The following is a 23,581-nucleotide window of genomic DNA, read 5'->3' on the forward strand; positions in this document are numbered from 1 at the left end:
AGAAATGAGTGTAGGGGAGACAGGAAGAGAAGAACAAGGGAAGGAGGGAGGAATAGAAAGCCTGGGAGAAGAGAGAGGAGAGATAATACACTTTTAAGACAAGCTCAATCAAGTGTTACTGATGAGAAATTGAGTTATATTTTTAATGCATGCAGATTATTACATTTCAAATAAAATGATAATAAAGAGTAACTCTTATCTGACTGAGAAGAAGTTATGAGAGAGATAATCCGACAGGCAATCTGGAGTCGTGAACCTAACCATGCAAATTAACCTACTAAACTCAGCCAAAAAAGAAACGGCCCTTTTTCAGGACCCTGTATTTCAAAGATAATTCGTAAAAATCCAAATAACTTCATAGATCTTCATTGTAAAGGGTTTAAACACTGTTTCCCATGCTTGTTCATAAACAATTAATGAATATGCACCCGTGGAATGGTCGTTAAGACATTAACAGCTTACAGACGGTAGGCAATTAAGGTTACAGTTATGAAAGCTTAGGACACTAAAGAGGCCTTTCTACTGACTCTGAAAAACACCAAAAGAAAGATGGCCAGGGTCCCTGCTCATCTGCATGAATGTGCCTTGGGCATGCTGCAAGGAGGCATGAGGACTGCAGATGTGGCCAGGGCAATAAATTGCAATGTCTGTACTGTGAGACATCAAAGACAGTGCTACAGGGAGACAGGACGGACAGCTGATCGTCCTAGCAGTGGCAGACCACGTGTAACACCTGTACAGGATCGGTACATCCGAATATCACACCTGCGGGACAGGTACAGGATGACAACAACAACTGCCAGAGTTACACCAGGAACGCACAATCCCTATATCAGTGCCCAGACTGTCCGCAATAGGCTGAGAGAGGCTGGACTGAGGGCTTGTAGGCCTGTTGTAAGGCAGGTCCTCACCAGACATAACCGGCCACAACATCGCCTATGTGCACAAACCCACCGTCGCTGGACCAGACGGGACTGGCAAAAAGTGTTCTTCACTGACGAGTCGTGGTCTTGTCTCACCAGGGGTGATGGTTACACTGAGGCCTGTACTCTGGAGCGGGATCGATTTGGAGGTGGAGGGTCCGTCATGGTCTGGTGCAGTGTGTCACAGCATCATCGGACTGAGCTTGTTGTCATTGTAGGCAATCTCAACGCTGTGCGTTACAGGGAAGACATCCTCCTCCCTCATGTGGTACCCTTCCTGCAGGCTCATCCTGACATGACCCTCCAGCTTGACACTGCCACCAGCCATACTGCTCGTTCTGTGCGTGATTTCCTGAAAGACAGGAATGTCAGTGTTCTGCCAAGGGCCAGCGAAGAGCCCGGATCTCAATTCCATTGAGCACGTCGGGGACCTGTTGGATCGGAGGATGAGGGGTGGGGCCATTCCCCCCAGAAATGTCCGGGAACTTGCAGGTGCCTTGGTGGAAGAGTGGTGTAACATCTCACAGCAAGAACTGGCAAATCTGATGCAGTCCATGAGGAGGAGATGCACTGCAGTACGTAATACAGCTGGTGGCCACACCAGGTACTGACTGTTACTTTTGATTTGACCCCCCTTTGTTCAGGGACACATTATTCCATTTCTGTTAGCCACATGTCTGTGGAACCTGTTCAGTTTATGTTTCAGTTGTTGAATCTTATGTTCATACAAAAATATACACATGTATTGTTTGCTGAAAATAAACGCAGTTGACAGTGAGAGGACGAATTCTTTTTATAATGAGACATGCACTAGGCAGACTTTAACACAAACATTGGCAATTATGGCCCGTGTCCCAATTGCATTTACATGCATCGGGTTACTCTCCAGTGACCCTTTACTGGCTGTGAGGTATTCGCTAGCCGTGTGAAGACACACTGCTCGGAATAATAAGCATGTCACTATGTTCCTCCTGCCAATTCACTACAGCTAAAACACAAATACACTGCATGAATCAAAAGTGAATTACCCCCCTGGTTATATCTGCTGAGCATGCATGCTGGCTGTCAGTTTCAGATGTTGATGATAGCCTCCCCTCCTCATCAGGTCAAATGCATTCTTTGAACATGAGGACATACTTGGCAACAGATTACTCTAAGGAGATGAGATGTGTGTGATTCAAACACTGACGTGTGAATGATGCCCACGATCGCCACATTGTTCAGACACAGAGAGGAGTAGAGAAAGGATTGCGACATGAACACACACTCACGTGTGCGTACACAGACACACACTGTAACCCTCTCTCAGGTAGTCATTGTTGAGTCCGACCCTGAGACACAGCAATTTAAACACTTGTAACTGGATCAGGATTAGGAGGCCTGCACTATATTTGGTGGTGTCTTTAGTTTACAAACATTTCTGCTGGGGACTACGAGAGGAGCTAATTTTAGATCCTACAGTGAGGCACTTTCTCAAGCTGTGCCTCCAATTCTGAGTGCAGGGCTCTAGTCCAAACACTGCCCCCTTACCCAGCCCAACACTGCCCCCTTACCCAGCCCAACACTGCCCCCTTACCCAGCCCAACACTGCCCCCTTACCCAGCTTAACACTACCTCCTTACCCAGCCCAGCACAACACTGCTCCCTTACCCAGCCCAACACTACCCCCTTACCCAGCCCAGCACAACACTGCCCCCTTACCCAGCACAAAACTGCCCCTTACTCAGCCCAACACTGCCCCCTTACCCAGCCCAACACTGCCCCCTTACCCAGCCCAGCACTGCCTCCTTACCCAGCCCAACACTGCCCCCTTACCCAGCCCAACACTGCCTCCTTACCCAGCCCAACACTGCCCCCTTACCCAGCCCAACACTACCCCCTTACCCAGCCCAACACTACCCCCTAACCCAGCCCAGCACAACACTGCTTCCTTACCCAGCCCAACACTGCCCCCTTACCCAGCCCAACACTACCCCCTTACCCAGCCCAACACTACCCCCTAACCCAGCCCAGCACAACACTGCTTCCTTACCCAGCCCAACACTGCCCCCTTACCCAGCCCAACACTGCCCCCTTACCCAGCCCAACACTGCCCCCTTACCCAGCTCAACACTACCCCCTAACCCAGCCCAGCACAACACAGCCCCCTTACCCAGCCCAGCCCAACAAAGCCCCCTTACCCAGCCAAGCCCAACACAGCCCCCATACCCAGCCCAGCAAAGCCCCCTTACCCAGCCCAACACTGCCCCCTTACCCAGCCCAGCACAACACTGCCCCCTTACCCAGCCCAACACTGCCACCTTACCAAGCTCAACACAACACTGCCCCCTTACCCAGCTCAACACTGCCCCCTTACTCAGCCCAACACTGCCCCCTTACCAGCCCAGCACAACACTGCCCCCTTACCCAGCCCAACACTACCTCCTTACCCAGGCCAGCACAACACTGCCCCCTTACCCAGCCCAGCTCAACACTGCACCCTTACCCAGCCCAACACTGCCCCCTTACCAGCCCAGCACAACACTGCCCCCATACCCAGCCCAACACTACCCCCTAACCCAGCCCAGCACAACACTGCCCCCTTACCCAGCCCAACACTACCTCCTTACCCAGCCCAGCACAACACTTCCCCCTTACCCAGCCCAGCTCAACACTGCCCCCTAACCCAGCCTAGCACAACACTGCCCCCTTACCCAGCCACACACTGCCCCCTTACCCAGCCCAACACAACACTGCCACCCCAACCCAGGCCAACAATGCCCACCTAGTCTAGCCCACCACCACCCCGCTAACTACCAACCCCCTAACTAACCTTACAACATTGCCCCTTTAAGAAAGTCCAACACTGTCCCACTAACCCAGAACTAGATTGTTCTTTTAACCAAGTCTAACCCTGCCCCTTTAACCCCGGTCACCACTGTCCCTTTAACTTGGGACAACACCAGCCCTTTAACCCAGTCCAAACACCTTTCAAAACAGGATAGTCAAAGCTTTGCGGTTTTGAATGCAACTCCTTCCAGCCCCTGCAGGCAGAGGGCAGTACCCTACTGTAAATCTGAAACAGATCAAAGGAATTGGAAAGAGCTCTGAAATACAATTAAACATCAAGTGGAGACCATTTGGGTTAGTGACTTGGACTGAAATAGGTGTCGGTACTCATGTTGGGTGCCGGTACTGTTTATATTTAGGTGCAGGAGCTCCACAATACTTTTGAGCTAATATTCTATAAGAGGAACAGGAGCTTAACCAGTAGAACATTTTAGGCGCCAGTACTGATTTTTCCTGCCCAAATCAAGCAGTGGTTAGTGACATTGAGGCCTTAAAGATGTTGAATGCCCAAGTTGGCTTACTATTTCGTATTTATGCACACTTAAAATAAGCTGGAGCTATTTAAATGGGGAGTATTTATAGTTTACACCACCCTAATATTAAAGGCATAGAGGATTAGGATGGCATCATATGTATGGTTATCAATGTAGGCCACCGTTGTTCATCACTGTACAAAACTACTTTTATAACTATTATTACCCTAATATCCAAGTGAAATGATTATAGTCAAGAATTCATGAACAGTTACAGCTACATTAAATTGATCTAATGAAGGCAGTGCCACTACCGGGGCAAATGCTTGATTGAATGACTCATTGACAGCGGGACTTTTCTTAGGGACATGCCACCACGCACTTGTTGCAGCAATAGTCCCGCGAGAGGGGTGCGGTGGGTACATTGACGGATGACCCTGCTGCTCCCAGTCCCAGCTGTCAGCTGCGCTCGTGCACCGTTTCTGACTTTCCCCACTCTGTCCCCGGTACCATGGCGTCCATGGAGGAGGACGGCTCGGTTGAGGAGAAGGATAACAACAACAAGAAGAGAACGAAAAGTGCAATCGCTGTCGCATGGCTTACATTTTACAACATCGCCATGACGGCCGGGTATGTGGATTATTCTACCCTATAGCTGATTATAAAGTAGCCACTCCCTGAAAACTTCGCTATGCACCAGAGCGCTGTGAGCAAGCATGTGTTGCTTTGAGCAAGCGTGTGTTGCTGTTTATAGGTCCGTGGTGTCTCTGACACTGCAAGTGTCCCATTCAGTTGCAGTCAGCAAAATAAAAGTAAGGGACTTGAAATGAAAGGGGTCCAAGAAGTCATATTGATTATTTGAGAATTGTCTATCTTTTTTTTTTTTTTTTTTAAATAACGGCGGTGGAAGTGCGGCACCAGGCGGGAGTTCAGCCTGTCCAAATACGGTCGATTACACGATGTCAGCGTCATACCCAGCCTTACCTTCACAGTTGCAGTGATAAGTATAGCCGGAGCGCTGACACTGGAGCTCCGATCTCGGAGAATGAAATGCGCAATTGGCATATTTTTATAACTGCAATTGTATGCGTTTCAAACCGCTCGGGCGCGACTATGCAATTATTTTACTCAAGTGTTCTTAGTTATTTTAGTGAACTCACTAAACGAACTTACTTTATTGGTTGCCAAGTTTTCAATAATTTATTAATCTGTTGATGGTGTCTTACATTAATTTGCATTGATCTGAGCCACTTTAACGAGGAATGTGCCTTTTTGGAGATATGCATAAAATGCGCATTATATTGGATATATTGGATCCACTTCCACTCAGTGATCTCCACTTCCACTCAATGTAGTTTATTGTCTGTTCTACACATAATGGCTATTTTGGAATTATATGAAGGTGTGAAAACAAGGTTCAGTTTGTCTAGACTTTTGTTCACAATGACCAAGAGGTGGTTGGTTATAAGCCCCTGTACCTGATCTCCCTCATACAGAGTAAACAGATACCAGACTTTTGATTCAAACGTTCAAAGAGCTGTTAAAATATTGACTATTGCATTAAAACTATTATTTTTGTTGTCCCTTCTCTCCATATGATAGCACAAACCTACACCCATATTATTCGATCATCCTTATATGACAGTAACTGTTAGTAACGGAACAGTTTTGCAAGTCCTAAACCCAGTTAATGTAATTAGCATCAAACAAACCCTAATTAATTATAGTGCTGAGACTGAGAGATAATATATTTACAATAAAATAGGAATATAGACCCAAGGAATGCACCTCTGTCCTGGTAAACAGCTGTTTCTTTTTTAAACGGCTTGTGGTTTGAAGCAGATAATGTTGAGTTTTTCATGTAATCAAATAAGAGTTAGGCAAACCTTTGCAATATAGGTAAATATTTGTCCACAGCTTGTGCACCTGTCCGACCAACCACCTGAGGTCAAACAGTGAACAGTAGCCACTAGGCTACAACGGTAGCCACTAGGCTACCACTAGGCTATAATGGTAGCCACTAGGCTACAACGGTAGCTACAACAGTTCCAGGTCAACCTGGTTTAACAGTACCATTCCTTTATAACAGACTGTAGCAGTAGTGTATCTCTCACTAATCCCTGACAAGGTTTGAGTTAACTTCAAGGTACACTATAAAATGTCACATAAACTGAGATTTACAAGTAACATACAGTACCAGTCAAAAGTTTGGACTCACCTACTCATTCAAGGGTTTTTCTTTATTGTTTATTTATCTACATTGTAGAATAATAGTGAAGACATCCAAACTATGAAATAACACAAATGGAATCATATAGTAACCCAAAAAGTGTTAAACAAATCAAAATATATTTTATATTCTTCAAAGTAGCCACTCTTTGCCTTGATGACAGCTTTGCACACTCTTGGCATTCTCTCAACCAGCTTCATGAGGAATGCCTTTCCAAGTGTTGAAGGAGTTCCCACAAATGCTGAGCACCAAACCATCTCAATTGGGTTGAGGTCGGGTGATTGTGGTGGAGGCCAGGTCATCTGATGCAGCACTCCATCACTCTCCTTGGTCAAATAGCCCGTACACAGCCTGGAGGTGTGTTTTGGGTCATTGTCCTGTTGAAAAACAAATGATAGTCCCACTAAGCGCAAACCAGATGGGATGGCGTATTGCTGCAGAATGCTGTGGTAGCCATGCTGGTTAAGTGTGCCTTGAATTTTAAATAAATCACGATAGTGTCACCAGCAAAGCACCATCACACCTTCTCCTCTATGCTTCACGGTGGGAACCATACATGCGGAGATCATCCGTTCACCTACTTTGCGGCTCACAAAGACATGGCAGTCAAAACCAAAAATCTAAAATTTGGACTCATCAGACCAAAGGACAGATTTCCACCTGTCTAATGTCCATTGCGCGTGTTTCTTGGCCCAAGCAAGTCTCTTCTTCTTATTGGTGTCCTTTAGTAGTGATTTCTCTGCAGCAATTTGACCATGAAGGCCTGATTCACACAGTCTCCTCTGAACAGTTGATGTTGAGATGTGTCTGTTACTTGAACTCTGTGAAGCATTTATTTGGGCTGCAATCTGAGGTGCAGTTAACACTTAAAAACTTTTCCTCTGCAGCAGAGGTATCTCTGGGTCTTCCTTTCCTGTGGCGCTCCTCATGCCAGTTTCATCATAGCGCTTGATGGTTTTTGCGACTGCAATTGAAGAAACTTTAAAAGTTCTGGAAATGTTCCTTATTGACTGACCTTCATGTCTTAAAGTAATGATGCACTGTTGTTTCTTTTTGCTTATTTGAGCTGTCTTGCCATAATATGGACTTGGTCTTTTACCAAATAGGGCAATCTTCTGTATACCATCCCTACCTTGTCACAACAAAACTGATTGGCTCAAACACATTAAGAAGAAAATAAATTCCAGAAATGAACTTTTAACAAGGCACACCTGTTCATTTAAATGCATTCCAGGTGACTACCTCATTAAGATGGTTGAGAGAATGCCAAGAGTGTTCAAAGCTGTCATCAAGACAAAGGGTGGCTACTTTGAAGAATCTCAAATATAAAATATATTTTGATTTGTTTAACACTTTTTGGGTTCCTACAGTGGGGGGGAAAAGTATTTGATCCCCTGCTGATTTTGTACGTTTGCCCACTGATAAAGAAAGGAGCAGTCTATAATTTTAATGGTAGGTTAATTTGAACAGTGAGAGACAGAATAACAACAAAAATATTGAGAAAAACGCATGTCAAAGATGTTATAAATTGATTTACATTTTAATGAGGGAAATAAGTATTTGACCCCCTCTCAATCAGAAAGATTTCTGGCTCCCAGGTGTCTTTTATACAGGTAACGAGCTGAGATTAGGAGCACACTCTTAAAGGGAGTGCTCCTAACCACAGCTTGTTACCTGTAAAAAATAAACCTGTCCACAGAAGCAATCAAACAATCAGATTCCAAACTCTCCACCATGGCCAAGACCAAAGAGCTCTCCAAGGATGTCAGGGACAAGACTGTAGACCTACGCAAGGCTGGAATGGGCTACAAGACCATCGCCAAGCAGCTTGGTGAGAAGGTGACAACAGTTGGTGCGATTATTCGCAAATGGAAGAAACACAAAATAACTGTCAATATCCCTCGGCCTGGGGCTCCATGCAAGATCTCATCTCGTGGGGTTGCAATGATCATGAGAACAGTGAGGAATCAGCCCAGAACTACACGGGAGGATCTTGTCAATGATCTCAAGGCAGCTGGGAACACACTACGCCATGAAGGACTGAAATTCTGCAGCGCCCGCAAGGTCCCCCTGCTCAAGAATACATATACATGCCCGTCTGAAGTTTGCCAATGAACATCTGAATGATTCAGAGGACAAGTGGTGAAAGTGTTGTGGTCAGATGAGACCAAAATGGAGCTCTTTGGCATCAACTCAACTCGCCGTGTTTGGAGGAGGAGGAATGCTGCCTATGACCCTAAGAACACCATCTCCACTATCAAACATGGAGGTGGAAACATTATGCTTTGGGGGTGTTTTTCTGCTAAGGGGACAGGACAACTTCACTGCATCATTTGACGGGGCCATGTACTGGCAAATCTTGGGTGAGAACCTCCTTCCCTCAGCCAGGGCATTGAAAATGGGTCGTGGATGGGTATTCCAGCATGACAATGACCCAAAACACACGGCCAAGGCAACAAAGGAGTGGCTCAAGAAGAAGCACATTAAGGTCCTGGAGTGGCCTAGCCAGTCTCCAGACCTTAATCCCATAGAAAATCTGTGGAGGGAGCTCAAGGTTCGAGTTGCCAAACATCAGCCTCGAAACCTTAATGACTTGGAGAAGATCTGCAAAGAGGAGTGGGACAAAATCCCTCCTGAGATGTGTGCAAACCTGGTGGCCAACTACAAGAAACGTCTGACCTCTGTGATTGCCAACAAGGGTTTTGCCACCAAGTACTAAGTCATGTTTTGCAGAGGGTTCAAATACTTATTTCCCTCATCAAAATGCAAATCATTTTATAACATTTTTGACATGTGTTTTTCTGGATTTTTTGTTGTTATTCTGTCTCTCACTGTTCAAATAAACCTACCATTAAAATTATAGACTGATAATTTCTTTGTAAGTGGGCAAACGTACAAAATCAGCAGGGGATCAAATACTTTTTTCCCCCACTGTACATGATTCCAGGGTGTGTGATTTCACAGTTTTGATGTCTTCACTATTATTCTAAAATGTAGAAAATAGAAAAAAGAAAGAAAACCCCTAGAATGAGTAGGTGTGTCCAAACTTTTGACTGGTACTGTATCTCATGGGCACTTAGATGATGTCGGTGTAATGTCCAGGGACTATTCCTGCTATGAGCCCATTTAGCCATGAATACTGAATCAAGGGACCAAGTGTGATCTAATGGGGATTTTAAAATGGCACTGTAAAATAATAGTTATCTCAATTTAGTGGAATATGGAATATGGTTGAGGAAACTATGCAACTTTGGCCTGCCTCATTACTAATACTGTAAGTTTTTGTGATCCTATGACAAACATTTTTGTAAAGTTACACATTTTAGAGGAAAAGAGAACAGCTGTATGCCAACACCCACAAAGACTCCATCACAGACAAACCTTTACAGAGATCCGTAACACTGCTGACCTAGTCGACGTGTGAATGTAAAGACAACACAGACCATTTCCCCCAAGTCATACATAGTTTAAAAAGCAAATGGTGAAAACCAGGGGCGGTATTTATCAAGCGTCTCAGTGTAAAGGATTGCCAATTTAGGTTCAGTTTTGCCTTTTAGATCACATTGAATAAGATTACAAGGACAGGGAGGACCTGATCCTAGATCAGCACTCCTACTCTGAGACTCTTGATCCATACGGCCCGCGATATTCTGTGTAAGTTCTGTACAAGAACTCTCACACCTCTCTGTTGTTTAACCTGATCTTTACTCATGACTAAAGCCACAGAGAAGTAGCTTTAAATGGTCCTCAAAATGGATCTGCAATTAAATAGTAAAACATGTAGTATTGATTTTAATTCAAACATATAAAGGTCACAAGGCCCAATTAGGCATATTACTGTGATTGCAAAAACTTACATATTTTTGTTGTATCCTGTGTGTAATGGACCAACAAAGATTGTATTGTATTAGTATAGTGCTCTACAAATAGTATCTGCACGTGATGGTTCAGGGATTTAATTTTGAAAAATGAATCTTCAGTTCCTCCTGAATGTAGTTTTGGCAGTAGCAGGGTTGCTGCTAGTTCAGAGAGACAACAAGATGAACAGCTTTTCCCAGAATTCTGTCTTTACGTTCTGTCTGGCGTATAGCTGTGCTGTAGAGACTGATGTATAGCCAGATTAGTGTGTGCAGTACCAGGCTAGAGACAATTATCTTCTCTGTAGAAAGGACTTGGTTCTCCCTGTTTCACCAACTGACGCTGTCTGTGTGTCCCAAATAGCACCCTTTTCCCTACATAGTACACTACTTTTGACTAGAGCCCTGGTCAATAGGTCAATAGGGAGCCATTTGGGACTTATCGTGGGTGATGAGGAGGCAAACAAGTTTAGTTGGTGTCCATTCTGCTTTTGCTTACAATAGGACTATAAAAGCCTTACAGAAAAAAAAACATTAATTTCATGTGGCAGTATGTGATCATGTGATCTTATGTGACGTAAATGTGATAACGTGAAACTACAAATTTGAGCATGTGAAAACATGATCTCGTGAAATAAATGTCAACCGTTCTTCACATATTAACGCAATTCCATATGTTTAGAGTTAGAGTTCCAAGTTGAATTGAACAGTATAAAACAATTGGAATGGAGAAAGACCCATTGAAATCACTTAAGGAATATGTTGCCGCCCAAGGGTCACCCATTACTCATAAAGCAAATGTTTTACTTTTATTATTTAAAATCATAAAATACCGTCAAATACCGTCATACTGCCTAATTAAAGTACTATGATAGGATATTTTGTCCATATCGCCCAGACCTACATGTGAATCTGTAATTCACATGTGAGGTGAAAACAGGTTATTCTTCACTTAGTTCTCTGTGAAAAGGTGGTGCTAACATGTGAACTCTACATTTAATACATGTCAACATATTTAATAAAAATGTCACGTTTTTTGTAGGGGAATGAAATTATATAGGGGTTTTAATGTAAATGGTAAGCTGTTCAGCTAAAACAGTGTAAAAAATCTTTAATCAATGACGGTATGATCACATTTGACATGACCACTTGGGATTTGAACTCATAACATCAGAATTTGGGGTATGCTGATCTTTCTGTTGCGCCGCAGTCTGTAGCATTCCTCTACACGTTCATTACCTATAATACATCTCTGCACCCAGCAAAAGAGTGCCATCTGCACTACTATTTTACTTATCAGTTAATCTGACTATTCTCTCATCATTGATTTAATTATCTTATTTCAGCAATTTCAGGGTTTTCTGTATAGTTGTCTAATGTTGGTGGGACATATTATTCCGTTTTAATGTTACACCTCATTATGATAAATATAATAGTTTTTCTTGAGTGTATTTTTAACAAAGCTGAGATTTACTTTACTTAAATCCAAAGTGTAGGAATACAGGTGAAATCAGTCATTGACACAGATATGGTGGCGTAGCAGGAAGATCGTTATTCCGTGAACCAAGAGGTTGTTAGTTCAAATGTTAAATAATAATTACTGAATGAATAAACACACACAATTTAATCATGTAGTTCAAAGTGTGTCAAATATGTCAATTGAAAACACTGTATGTTAAAAGCCCTGGTTGTATGTGTATCCTAACTAATCATTTTTGTTTGCAGGACATCACCTGTGAAATCTCGTGAAAAATATTCACATGTGAAAAATGTGATCCACGCGAAAGGTTATGTGATCACATGTGAAAGTCCACGTGACACTTCATGTTAAATATAATCACATGTGAAGTGTTCCAAAAACAAATGATTTCACATGATTTCACGTTTTTCTGTAAAGGAAGTAGGCGAAGTCAAAAAGACGAGACTGAAGAAGCTAAAAGCAGAACTATGGAAACAGTGATTGAACTGTGTACTTTTATACTGTAACTCTAAAGTGGTATCTATTCAGTAATCTATGTCATTTTCGTGCACACTCTAATGTAAAATACAGTTATTCAGCTGTTATAAATATTTTATCTTCTTTTCCAGGTGGCTGGTTTTGGCTATGGCAATGATGCGCTTTTACATCCAGAAAGGCACACACAAGGGTCTGTACAAAAGTATAGCAAGGACACTCAAGTTTTTCCAGACAGTTGCGTTAGTTGAGGTGAGTTTCTGGAATATTGGCATAGTTCTCTATACAGCCGTATTCAAATAAAGTATTCAACGAAGACAGTTGGGAAAATAGGCAAATGTTGAAATTACTGGTAAGATCCCTCTGTGTGCTTTAAATACTTTGATGCTGAGAGCTTTGATGCAGAGAAGTGAGGAGAGGCGATTCATTGATTCTGATTTGTTATCTTCTTTCAGGTGGGGCACTGTGCAATCGGTACGTATTGTCTTGAATAACAACCATGTAATGTGAGTGCCTCCCAAGTGGCGCAGCGGTCTAAGGCGTCACTACAGACTCGGGTTCGATCCCAGGCTGTGTCACAGCCGGCCGTGACTGGGAGACCCATGAGGCGGCGCACAATTGGCCCAGCGTCGTCTGGGTTAGGGGAGGGTTTGGCCGGCTGGGATTTTCTTGTCCCATCATGCTCTAGCAACTCCTTGTGGCGGACTGGGCGCCCGCAAGCTGACCTCAGTCGCCAGATGGACGGTGTTTCCTCTGACACATTGGTGCAGCTGGCTTCCGTGTCAAGCGAGCAGTGTGTCAAGAAGCAGTGCGGCTTGGCAGGGTCGTGTTTCGGAGGACACATGGCTCTCGACCTTCGCCTCTCCCGAGTCCATAGGGGAGTTACAGCGATGGGACAAGACTGTAACCACCAATTGGATATCACGAAATTGGGGAGAAAAATGGGTAAAAGTACAAAAAACAAACAAACAAACATATAATGTGAATATCTCCTAGCTCTGACAGCAATGTTTATTTCCTCGGGTCTGACCCTCTAGGAATCGTGAGGACCTCTGTAATTGTGACCGGGGTTCAAGTGTGTTCACGAATCTTCATGGTGTGGTTCATCACCAACAGTATCAAACAGGTGACTATCACATTTATCACCAAAGAGGTGTTTTGTAACCCAGGTTACTACATTAAGATGCCTTGGAGTGGGTGAGGTTAAGTTGCCCCTAGACACTGATCTTGGATCAGTTTAGCATTTTCCCCACCAATGGTTAAGTTTAGGATTGGGGGACGGGAAGCTGATCCTAGATCTGTACGTATGGGAAACTTCACACCGGAGCGCAACTGTAGTAATATCCTACTATACAACTTGGACCCCATTAACTGTTAACTATCTTCTCCGCCCTTGTTTTGTCCCTATCTTTGTTGACTTTTTTGGAAGATCCAGAACGAAGAAAGTGTAATCCTCTTCCTGGTCGTTTGGACGTTGACAGAGATTACCAGATATTCATTCTATACATTCAATCTGCTCAACCACCTGCCATACTTCATCAAATGGGCCAGGTGGAGATGGGGATGGGAGGGCCGGGTTTGGGTAGCTCTGGTTCAGTGAGTTTACATGCGGCTTGCTGATGCAGAGCCTTCTCAGCATCAGAAAGCTACACGTAAACGCCCTGGACAAGAGCTAGGGTTTGCGGTGCTGTTACAGTTCTGTGCATGCCGGTTTGGTTTGATTGGCGTCCCCTGGCATGCTTCCCAGTATTAGCCTACAGCCATGCATAAGGTATCTCCTGGCTCATAGCCAGACAGCATGTGCTCAGCATGAGTGTGTTGTGTTTATTGATTAGCCCGTTCAATATGGATGTTGGTTGACCTAACTGCTAACACTTAGTACTCTGGCATTATCACTTTGATTTATGGGCTAGGACAGTTGTGGGTAACCAATGGATTACATGCTAGGTGATCAGGCATTGATAAGCATACAGATCAGAGATTGGAGAAAAGGTGGTGACACCATCATTGCAGGGATTGGGATTTATTCTCGGGCCATATGTATGAATCATCTCAGAGTAGGAGTGATGAATAAGAACAACAATGAATAAGAATACATGGACAGGGGACATGATCCTAGATCAGCATTCATACTCTGAGATAATAAGGTTTCGCCTCATATTCAGCTCTGAGTCAAACTGTTATTGTCTTTCCAGATGTGGATGACGTAAGGATGGTGTCATCTTTTCTCTCATACTTTCAACATTCCTTCACACCTCTTTGATGCAGACTCACAGCTTGTGTGGACCATAGCACCACTGATTTTGAGTCTTTCATACACTGCACCAGACCTGGGTTCAAATACTATTTTAAATAATTTCAAATACTTTATCTGTGCTTGATCAAGCTTCCCTGACTTCCAATGGAATAGTCCCAAAGCTGCAAACCCCACCTATCTGGCACGCGAAGCAAGCTTAAGCAAACGCTACAAGTATTTTAACGATTTCAAATAGTATTTGAACCCAGGTTTGTAATTCACAATCTCAGACATACACAACTACTGTAACACATGGCATTAGCTGATGGTGACAGGGGGTTAGGTGTCGGTGTTACCTCCCAGTCCAACAGCTAGCAGTACTGTAGTAAAAATACCTATTTCTTATGTGTATATCATTATACAGAACACTCATCATTATACACAAACACTCTATTTACCACCGCTGTCAGCAGACCGGTGACATAACGTGGGACTATCAGGAACACTAGTGAAGTGTAACTGTCTGGCTCTCATATGAAGGCCCTCAGATGAAATGTGAGCACTGGTGAAGAATGCCTACTACATACATGGGGAGCAATCTGACCGACCTAGAGTCCTGGGATCCTATGGCTAAGAGCTTGCTGCTTTCTGTTCAAAATCTGAATGTCTAGAAATCAGATTAGCGACCAACCCCATTTTTTGCATGGCTGTGCGGTGGCTATGAGTTTCGGTGACAGTGAGTGACAATGAGACTCCAGTTTTTTCAATGACTTCAGCAAGTCAGATCTTGTTCCTGTTACCACAGTACTGTACATTCAGTATGTTTGTTTACATGTACGACAAATCTGTTGGGTTTGCGGGTTTGCTTCACTGGTCTTGATCGGTCAGGGTAACCCCTGTTCTCCTCCGCTCTCGTCCACCCCCATTCCTCGTCCCCCTCTGAGTGATCTCAAGGGTTCCTTTAAGCAGGGAGGGTAGGGGCGCAGCCAGGTCCCCCAGTGGGAGGGAAGAGGGTCTCATGTTCAGCTGCTCCTGTTTTTAAGACCATCTGTTTTGGGAATGGAATGCTCGCCCAACATTTCACTCACATCCGCCAAGATGCTCCGCCGAGCCGCCACCACGTTCTTGAGTAAATCAGGGATTCTTACGCACCAACATCACCACATATATAGATCCCTCTCCTTTGATAACCGACTCGTTTTAATCCCCCATACATTTTTGTTCCCTTTTGAAGTGGAATACAGTAGTGTAATTACCGGTATATTAATCCTTCCTTTCTGGGTTGTTTATTAACCAATATTAAACACTGTGGCACGGTTTCCTGGACACAGATTAAGCCTAGTTCTGGACTGAAAACCAAGCTCAATGGAGAATCTCCATTGAAAGTGCTTTTTAGTCCAGGGCTAGGCATAACCTTTGTCCGGGAAACAGCCAATGTACATTTTGAATAATGATGTGCAGAAATCCAGTAATGTTAAAACACTTAGAAAATCGTTAATTGAGCTGGTCCTTTGGGGTGCATTCAGACTTGTTGGTGTTCAAATATCTAAATAATTTTTTAAATGCCAACTGTATTTAAAAAAAAAAATCCAATCTGGTTTTAATGCCCACCACAGCACAGAGACGGCCTTAGTTAACGTGATAAATTATCTTAGAGCCAACACAGATGCCAAACAGCTCACTGTCCTTGTACTTTCAGTGCTGCATTCAACACTGTTGACCGTGATTTCCTTTTGGACAGACTGGAGAGTTGGATTGGCCTCTCCGGTACAGTTCTAAATTGGTTTAGGATCTATTTAACCAGTCAAGAGTTTTTTTGTCACCCTTTGTGAACATAACTCAGAGAATACATAATACATATTATATGTGGCGTTGCACAAGTTTCAATTGTAGGTCTGGTACTGACCAACTTATATGTGTTACCCCTTGGCAGCGTTATCAGAAAGCACAGTAGCTGCTATGCAGACGATACACAACTTTACATCTCTATGTCATCAGAGGAATTTTTGCTCCTTGGATAAATTATTAGACTGTATTAGTATTTAATTACTTGGATGGCTCACAACTTCCTCTGGCCAAATCAAGACAAGACCGAGGTACTTATTGTTGGAGCTGAAGCACAGAGAGTGAATCTAGCCACACATTTTAATTCACAGGCAATAAAGATAGAGCACCAGGTAAAATAACCTAAGTGTTATTTTAGATTCTTAACTCAACTGGAATCACACATTAGGAATGTGACGAAAATAGCTTTTTATCACCTGAGGAACATTGGCAAGGTAGGGTTGTTTCTCTCTCAGGCTGATACAGAGAGACTTATCCATGCTTTTGTTACAAGGTTTGACTTCTGTCATGCTCTCCTATCTGGTCTACCCAAGAAAGCCATATGTCAACTGCAAAACATCCAGAATGCTGCAGCACAGGTACTGACCAAGACCAGACAGAGAGCACACATTACACCGGTTTTAAGGTCTCTTCATTAGCTGCCTGTGAGTTTTTGAATACATTTTAAGATTATTCTATTGGTTTTTAAATCAATCCACAATTGTGCACCCCAATACATGTCAGATGCTTTTAAGTTATGTACCCAGTAGGTCCCTTAGGTCCTCTGGTTAATGGCTTTTTACAGTGCCTTGCGAAAGTATTCGGCCCCCTTGAACTTTTCAAACTTTTGCCACATTTCAGGCTTCAAACATAAAGATATAAAACTGTAATTTTTGGTGAAGAATCAACAACAAGTGGGAAACAATCATGAAGTGGAACGAAATTTATTGGATATTTCTAACTTTTTTAACAAATAAAAAACTGAAAAATTGGGCGTGCATAATTATTCAGCCCCCTTAAGTTAATACTTTGTAGCACCACCTTTCGCTGCGATTACAGCTGTAAGTCGCTTGGGGTATGTCTCTATCAGTTTTGCACATCGAGAGACTGACATTTTTGCCCATTCCTCCTTGCAAAACAGCTCGAGCTCAGTGAGGTTGGATGGAGAGCGTTTGTGAACAGCAGTTTTCAGTTCTTTCCACAGATTCTCGATTGGATTCAGGTCTGGACTTTGACTTGGCCATTCTAACACCTGGATATGTTTATTTGTGAACCATTCCATTGTAGATTTTGCTTTATGTTTTGGATCATTGTCTTGTTGGAAGACAAATCTCTGTCCCAGTCTCAGGTCTTTTGCAGACTCCATCAGGTTTTCTTCCAGAATGGTCCTGTATTTGGCTCCATCCATCTTCCCATCAATTTTAACCATCTTCCCTGCCCCTGCTGAAGAAAAGCAGGCCCAAACCATGATGCTGCTACCACCATGTTTGACAGTGGGGATGGTGTGTTCAGGGGGTTGGGCTGTGTTGCTTATACGCCAAACATAACGTTTTGCATTGTTGCCAAAAAGTTCGATTTTGGTTTCATCTGACCAGAGCACCTTCTTCCACATGTTTGGTGTGTCTCCCAGGTGGCTAGTGGCAAACGTTAAACAACACTTTTTATGGATATCGTTAAGAAATGGCTTTCTTCTTGCCACTCTTCCATAAAGGCCAGATTTGTGCAGTATACGACTGATTGTTGTCCTATGGACAGAGTCTCCCACCTCAGCTGTAGATCTCTGCAGTTCATCCAGAGTGATCATGGGCCTCTTGGCTGCATCTCTGATCAGTCTTCTCCTTGTATGAGCTGAAAGTTTAGAGGGACGGCCGGGTCTTCGTAGATTTGCAGTGGTCTGATACTCCTTCCATTTCAATATTATCGCTTGCACAGTGCTCCTTGGGATGTTTAAAGCTTGGGAAATCTTTTTGTATCCAAATCCGGCTTTAAACTTCTCCACAACAGTATCTCGGACCTGCCTGGTGTGTTCCTTGTTCTTCATGATGCTCTCTGCGCTTTAAACGGACCTCTGAGACTATCACAGAGCAGGTGCATTTATACGGAGACTTGATTACACACAGGTGGATTCTATTTACCATCATTAGTCATTTAGGTCAACATTGGATCATTCAGAGATCCTCACTGAACTTCTGGAGAGAGTTTGCTGCACTGAAAGTAAAGGGGCTGAATAATTTTGCACGGCCAATTTTTCAGTTTTTTATTTGTTAAAAAGGTTTGAAATATCCAATAAATTTCGTTCCACTTCATAATTGTGTCCCACTTGTTGTTGATTCTTCACAAAAAAATACAGTTTTATATCTTTATGTTTGAAGCCTGAAATGTGGCAAAAGGTCGAAAAGTTCAAGGGGGCCGAATACTTTCGCAAGGCACTGTAACTACCCCAAAGCCTAGGACCAAGAGGCATGGAGAGGCAGCCTTTAGTTATAATGCCCTCGTCCTCTGGAATAGCCTGCCAGAGAACCTGAGGGGGGCCGAAACTGTGGACATGTTTAAAAGAGATGTTAAAATACATATTTTTAGCTTTGCTTTTCCTTAGGGTGCTTTTTAGTTGTTCAGTTTGTTTCATTCTTTTGTTTTTTAACTTATGTTTGTTGTGTAGTACATTTTCAGCTTTTATTTTCATTGTTTCATTTGTTTTTTCCTGTAAAGCACATTGCGTTGCATTCCATGTCTGAAATGTGCTGTATAAATAAAGCTTGATTTGATTTGTTATACACTACCGTTCAAAAGTTTGGGGTCTCTAAGAAATGTCCTTGTTTTTGAAAGAAAGGCAATTTTTTGTCCATTAAGAAATACAAAGTAGACATTGTTAATGTTGTAAATGACTATTGTAGCTGGAAACTGATTTTTTTTAATGGAATATCTACATAGGTGTACAGAGGCCCATAATCAGCAACCATCACTCCTGTGTTCCAATGACACGTTGTGTTAGCTAATCCAAGTTTATCATTTTAAAAGGCTAATTGATCATTAGAAAACCCTTTTGCAATTATGTTAGCACAGCTGAAAACTGTTGTCCTGATTAAAGAAGCAATAAAACTGACCTTCTTCAAACTAGTTGAATATCTGGAGCATCAGCATTTGTGGGTTCGATTACACGCTCAAAATAGCCAGAAACAGAGAACTTTCTTCTGAAACTCGTTAGTCTATTCTTGTTCTGAGAAATTAAGGCTATTCCATGCGAGAAATTGCCTAGAAACTGATGATCTCGTACAACGCTGTGTACTACTCCCTTCACAGAACAGCGCAAACTGTCTCTAACCAGAATAGAAAGAGGAGTGAGAGGCCCTGGTGCACAACTGAGTAAGAGGACAAGTACATTAGAGTGAACTGGCCTAGAAGGCCAGCATCCCGGAATCGCCTCTTCACTGTTGATGTTGAGACTGGTGTTTTGCGGGTACTATTTAACGAAGCTGCCAGTTGAGGATTTGTGAGGCGTCCGTTTCTCAAACTAGACACTCTAATGTACTTGTCCTCTTGAACAGATGTGCACCGGGGCCTCCCACTCTTCTTTCTATTCTGGTTAGAGCCAGTTTGCACTATTCTGTGAAGGAAGTAGTACACAGTGTTGTACGAGATCTTCAGTTTCTTGGCAATTTCTCGCATGGAATAGCCTTAATATCTCAGAACAGGAGTAGATACTAAAAACATGTCAGCCGTCACTATGGTAAATCAGCCATTTAGTGGCCTAATTCATTGGCAAATGCTACAAGACACTCTTTCAAGATGGCATACATTTTTCCCCTTCATTTTGCAGGGTATGCATTCGAACGTAGTGTGAAGTTAAATTTTTTTGTCGTTCTTTGCTGCACGGCCCTTAAGCTGAAGTGCGTGTGTATGTGTGCGCGTGTGCATGCCTCTGTGTGTTTGTGTTATTGATGACTATCCTCTCCCTGTCAGATACAATATGTTTATCATCATGTACCCTCTCGGAGTGGCCGGAGAACTCCTGACTATTTACGCTGCTCTGCCGTTCGTTCGCAAAACCGGAATGTTGTCCATGAGGCTCCCCAACAAGTATAACGTCTCCTTCGACTACTACTACTTCCTCATCATCGTTATGCTCTCCTACATCCCATGTAAGCAGCTACGTACAGCGTGTTTGTATGTTCAGCCTATAGCTGGATGTTAGTTACTCATGGGTGTTGATTGTCTCTTGTTTTGACAAGCAGAATTGTTCAGGAGTTCAATAGTTTGTGATGGCTGTTGTTAAATTGAGGTTTTGGGGTAGTTTGTGATAGCTGTTGTTAATTTGGGTTGTTTGGGTTACGTTTGTGGTGGCTGTTGTTAATTTGGGTTGTTTGGGTTACGTTTGTGGTGGCTGTTGTTAATTTGGGTTGTTTGGGTTACGTTTGTGGTGGCTGTTGTTAATTTGGGTTGTTTGGGTTACGTTTGTGGTGGCTGTTGTTAATTTGGGTTGTTTGGGTTACGTTTGTGGTGGCTGTTGTTAATTTGGGTTGTTTGGGTTACTTTTGTGGTGGCTGTTGTTAATTTGGGTTGTTTGGGGTAGTTTGTGGTGGCTGTTTTGGGTTAATTTGGGTTGTTTGGGGTAGTTTGTGGTGGCTGTTTTGGGGTATTTTGGGGATGGTTTGGGTTGTTTTGGGTTGTTTTGGATAATTAGTAGGACCCAGTGTTTGATGGTTAAGTGCCTTTCACTCTTTGAAGGCTTTTTGTTAAAATATTGATCTGGACCGGATAATTCTTTAGATTGGTGGGTAAAATCTCTGTCTCTCTCCTAGTGTTCCCACAGCTCTTTTTCCACATGCTCCGTCAGAGGAGAAAGGTTCTTCTTGGGGAGATCATAGTGGAGAAGGACGAGTAGAGCCGCCTCACAGTCCAGCACCTGGCGTTCGTTTTGGAACAGCGAGCCCAAGTTCTCCACACTGCAACGCAAGTGACCGGGAGAGTCAGACCACTACAGACATCACGGGATTAACCAAGTAATAATCACGGAAACAGGATTATGACATTCACCACAATAACCCAACTGGAATAAATACAAGATAACTCATTACCCAACAGGAATAACCTTCATCAGAATCATCACGAACAGACATCAGTCAACCAGAAGAATCATTACAGAACAGGAATAGTCAGCGGAATAGTCATTCATGTGGAAAAAGGAATAAGTACAATCTATAGCTTGAATAATCATCATCATCGCAAAACTGGAACACTGTCCCAGTGCAGATAGCTAGATCCCCAGAGAGAGAGAGAGAGAGAGAGCACTGATTCCACTAGCCAGCATGGCCACAACATGCTGTCCTAAACCTCTGCAACCTGATAGCATACTGCACTGATTACCTGCTCTCAACTGCAACAGTACAATATTGGAAGGCGCTTGCTGTGCATTGGGTCAACCACACAGCAGATACATACTGAACCCACCATCAGTACAACATACAGTGAGTTTGAGGGAACCAGGGACGGGTGATATGTATGAAAGGAGGGATGAGGCCCCTGAGCAGTTTTTTTTTCTTTTAAATTGGAAATACATTTTTTTAAGCATTTTTAAGCGTTTTCCACCACAGTGATTTTATACATAAATAGCATGTTGCAACAATGACTAGACAGAAGCTCAAAAAAGAGAAAAAGTTCTGCATAGACATATTATACCTCGACAATAAATATGCTGCTTCCTCGGAGTATGTGTGTTGTAATTTATTTGACAACAATGAAATGTGAAACGCTACCGTTAGTAGGTTATTTTATGCACAGATCGGCTCATTTGAAGAATTACTTAATTTATTCACATATCACATAATTGGCAATTCTATGGTTTTTAACAGTAAAACACTTGTATTGAATGTTATTAGTACTTTAGGTGTAGCTTAGACTAAACAAATATTTTTGTTGTTGCTTTGCTCAGCTCTAATGTTCTCTCCATGTTGTTTTAATGTTTACCAAGAGCTCAGTCAAATGTATTTACAAGTGTACATCTTAAACAAGGTTGAATCTTTGCAGAAAAACGCTTTCTTTTGAAAGTTCAAGCCAACATAGGAGACACGCAGAGAAGATACGAGATAATACATTATATCTGAGCACTCACAGTCTTCAGTTAGTCACTGTTTTGTTCTTTAAGTTTAAAAATCTGTGTTCAGGATCCATTGTCCTTGTTGGTAATGTACTGGTAGTTAGCGTTAGATTCCCTCTACTAAAAGGTGCTACTGTGTCAGATCGTTTCAATCTTCTGTGCAGCTGAAAGGGTAGATTGGGATTGGGGTCATCTAATTGTATGCACTGCGATACCTAACGCTGTGGTACAGTGTGCTGAATGAATCAATATCATGCTATGAATCAGGGCTAGACAAGAAGGAAAGAAACAATAAAATTCAATGTCAAAAATCACTGGACTATTATTGTTTGTCCAGTCACAAATGTACGTGTGGCGATACAGTACAGTATCATGGATCCGAGGATGGAATTAACTTCCTGGCACCATAAAGGCAAATGTACCTCTGGTATGAGCTCCAGTAAAACAGACTTGCTGCGTTCCAGGCGGACTACATTGCACTGCCAGAACTCACAACACCTGGATAGGTGTTCAGCAGCCACATAATAACCACATCATGTGATATAGCAATCTGATGCCTGACTGCTCAGTCGATGGCGTGGTATTGGTTGATGTAACGCAACGCCTGCAATGTAGTCATCCTGGAACACGACCAGTAGGGTTGTTATGGTCATGGAATTTTGGATGCTGTAATGGCCAGCCAAATGACCACGGTCTCCGTAATAACCATTAGAATAGTAGCAACATTTTTATAACATTTTTTTTAGACCCACATTTTCTCCTCTCCTTCGTTACTCCTGATCACATGTGCTGCCATATAAATAGAACGACTAGAATGGGTGTCCTCAATCAAGTCAATGATGGCATATGGGTGGACTGGCGGCCATTGTGAGTGTACACATAGGAGCAAAGCAGGAAGTAAAAGCAGGAAGTAAAAGCAGGATGTGCTGTGATTTGTTGATTCAAACTCAACTGACGTTACAAAAAATACATTCCATTGCATGAGCCACATCAGCTAACATCATTTGAATGAACATTATAAATTACCATGACAATTATTGCATCACAATACCAGGCAGCCATTGCGAGTTTACCCATGAGTTCATCAGTCAAATTGCCAGGGTTAAAGGTTCCAAGCCCGTTCTATTCTTCCTATTTCTATGTGTGCTGCTGCTGCATTTT

General features: G+C 42.9%; 1 protein-coding gene across 1 annotated transcript; it reads left to right on the plus strand.

Moving 5' to 3' along the window:
- The first annotated feature begins 4,630 nt into the window (after positions 1–4,630).
- On the plus strand, positions 4,631–22,031 carry LOC106578705 (very-long-chain (3R)-3-hydroxyacyl-CoA dehydratase 1). Its single transcript, XM_014157823.3, has 7 exons — positions 4,631–4,855; positions 12,401–12,518; positions 12,722–12,740; positions 13,304–13,392; positions 13,696–13,817; positions 20,287–20,465; positions 21,126–22,031. Exons 1-7 carry the CDS (start codon positions 4,737–4,739, stop codon positions 21,206–21,208), a joined length of 729 nt encoding a protein of 242 aa, XP_014013298.1. The 5' UTR covers positions 4,631–4,736; the 3' UTR covers positions 21,209–22,031.
- The last annotated feature ends 1,550 nt before the right edge of the window (positions 22,032–23,581 follow it).

The sequence above is a fragment of the Salmo salar genome, chromosome 19, assembly GCF_965601325.2.
Source record: "Salmo salar chromosome 19, fSalSal1, whole genome shotgun sequence".
Lineage (NCBI taxonomy): Eukaryota > Metazoa > Chordata > Actinopteri > Salmoniformes > Salmonidae > Salmo > Salmo salar.

Excerpts from the sequence above, each read along its gene's own strand:
- LOC106578705 (XM_014157823.3), top strand. The coding sequence starts at position 4,737 with ATGGCGTCCATGGAGGAGGACGGCTCGGTTGAGGAGAAGGATAACAAC. Across the intron at positions 4,856-12,400 it reads AACATCGCCATGACGGCCGG|GTGGCTGGTTTTGGCTATGG; the intron begins GTATGTGGATTA and ends CTTCTTTTCCAG. Across the intron at positions 13,393-13,695 it reads TCACCAACAGTATCAAACAG|ATCCAGAACGAAGAAAGTGT; the intron begins GTGACTATCACA and ends CTTTTTTGGAAG.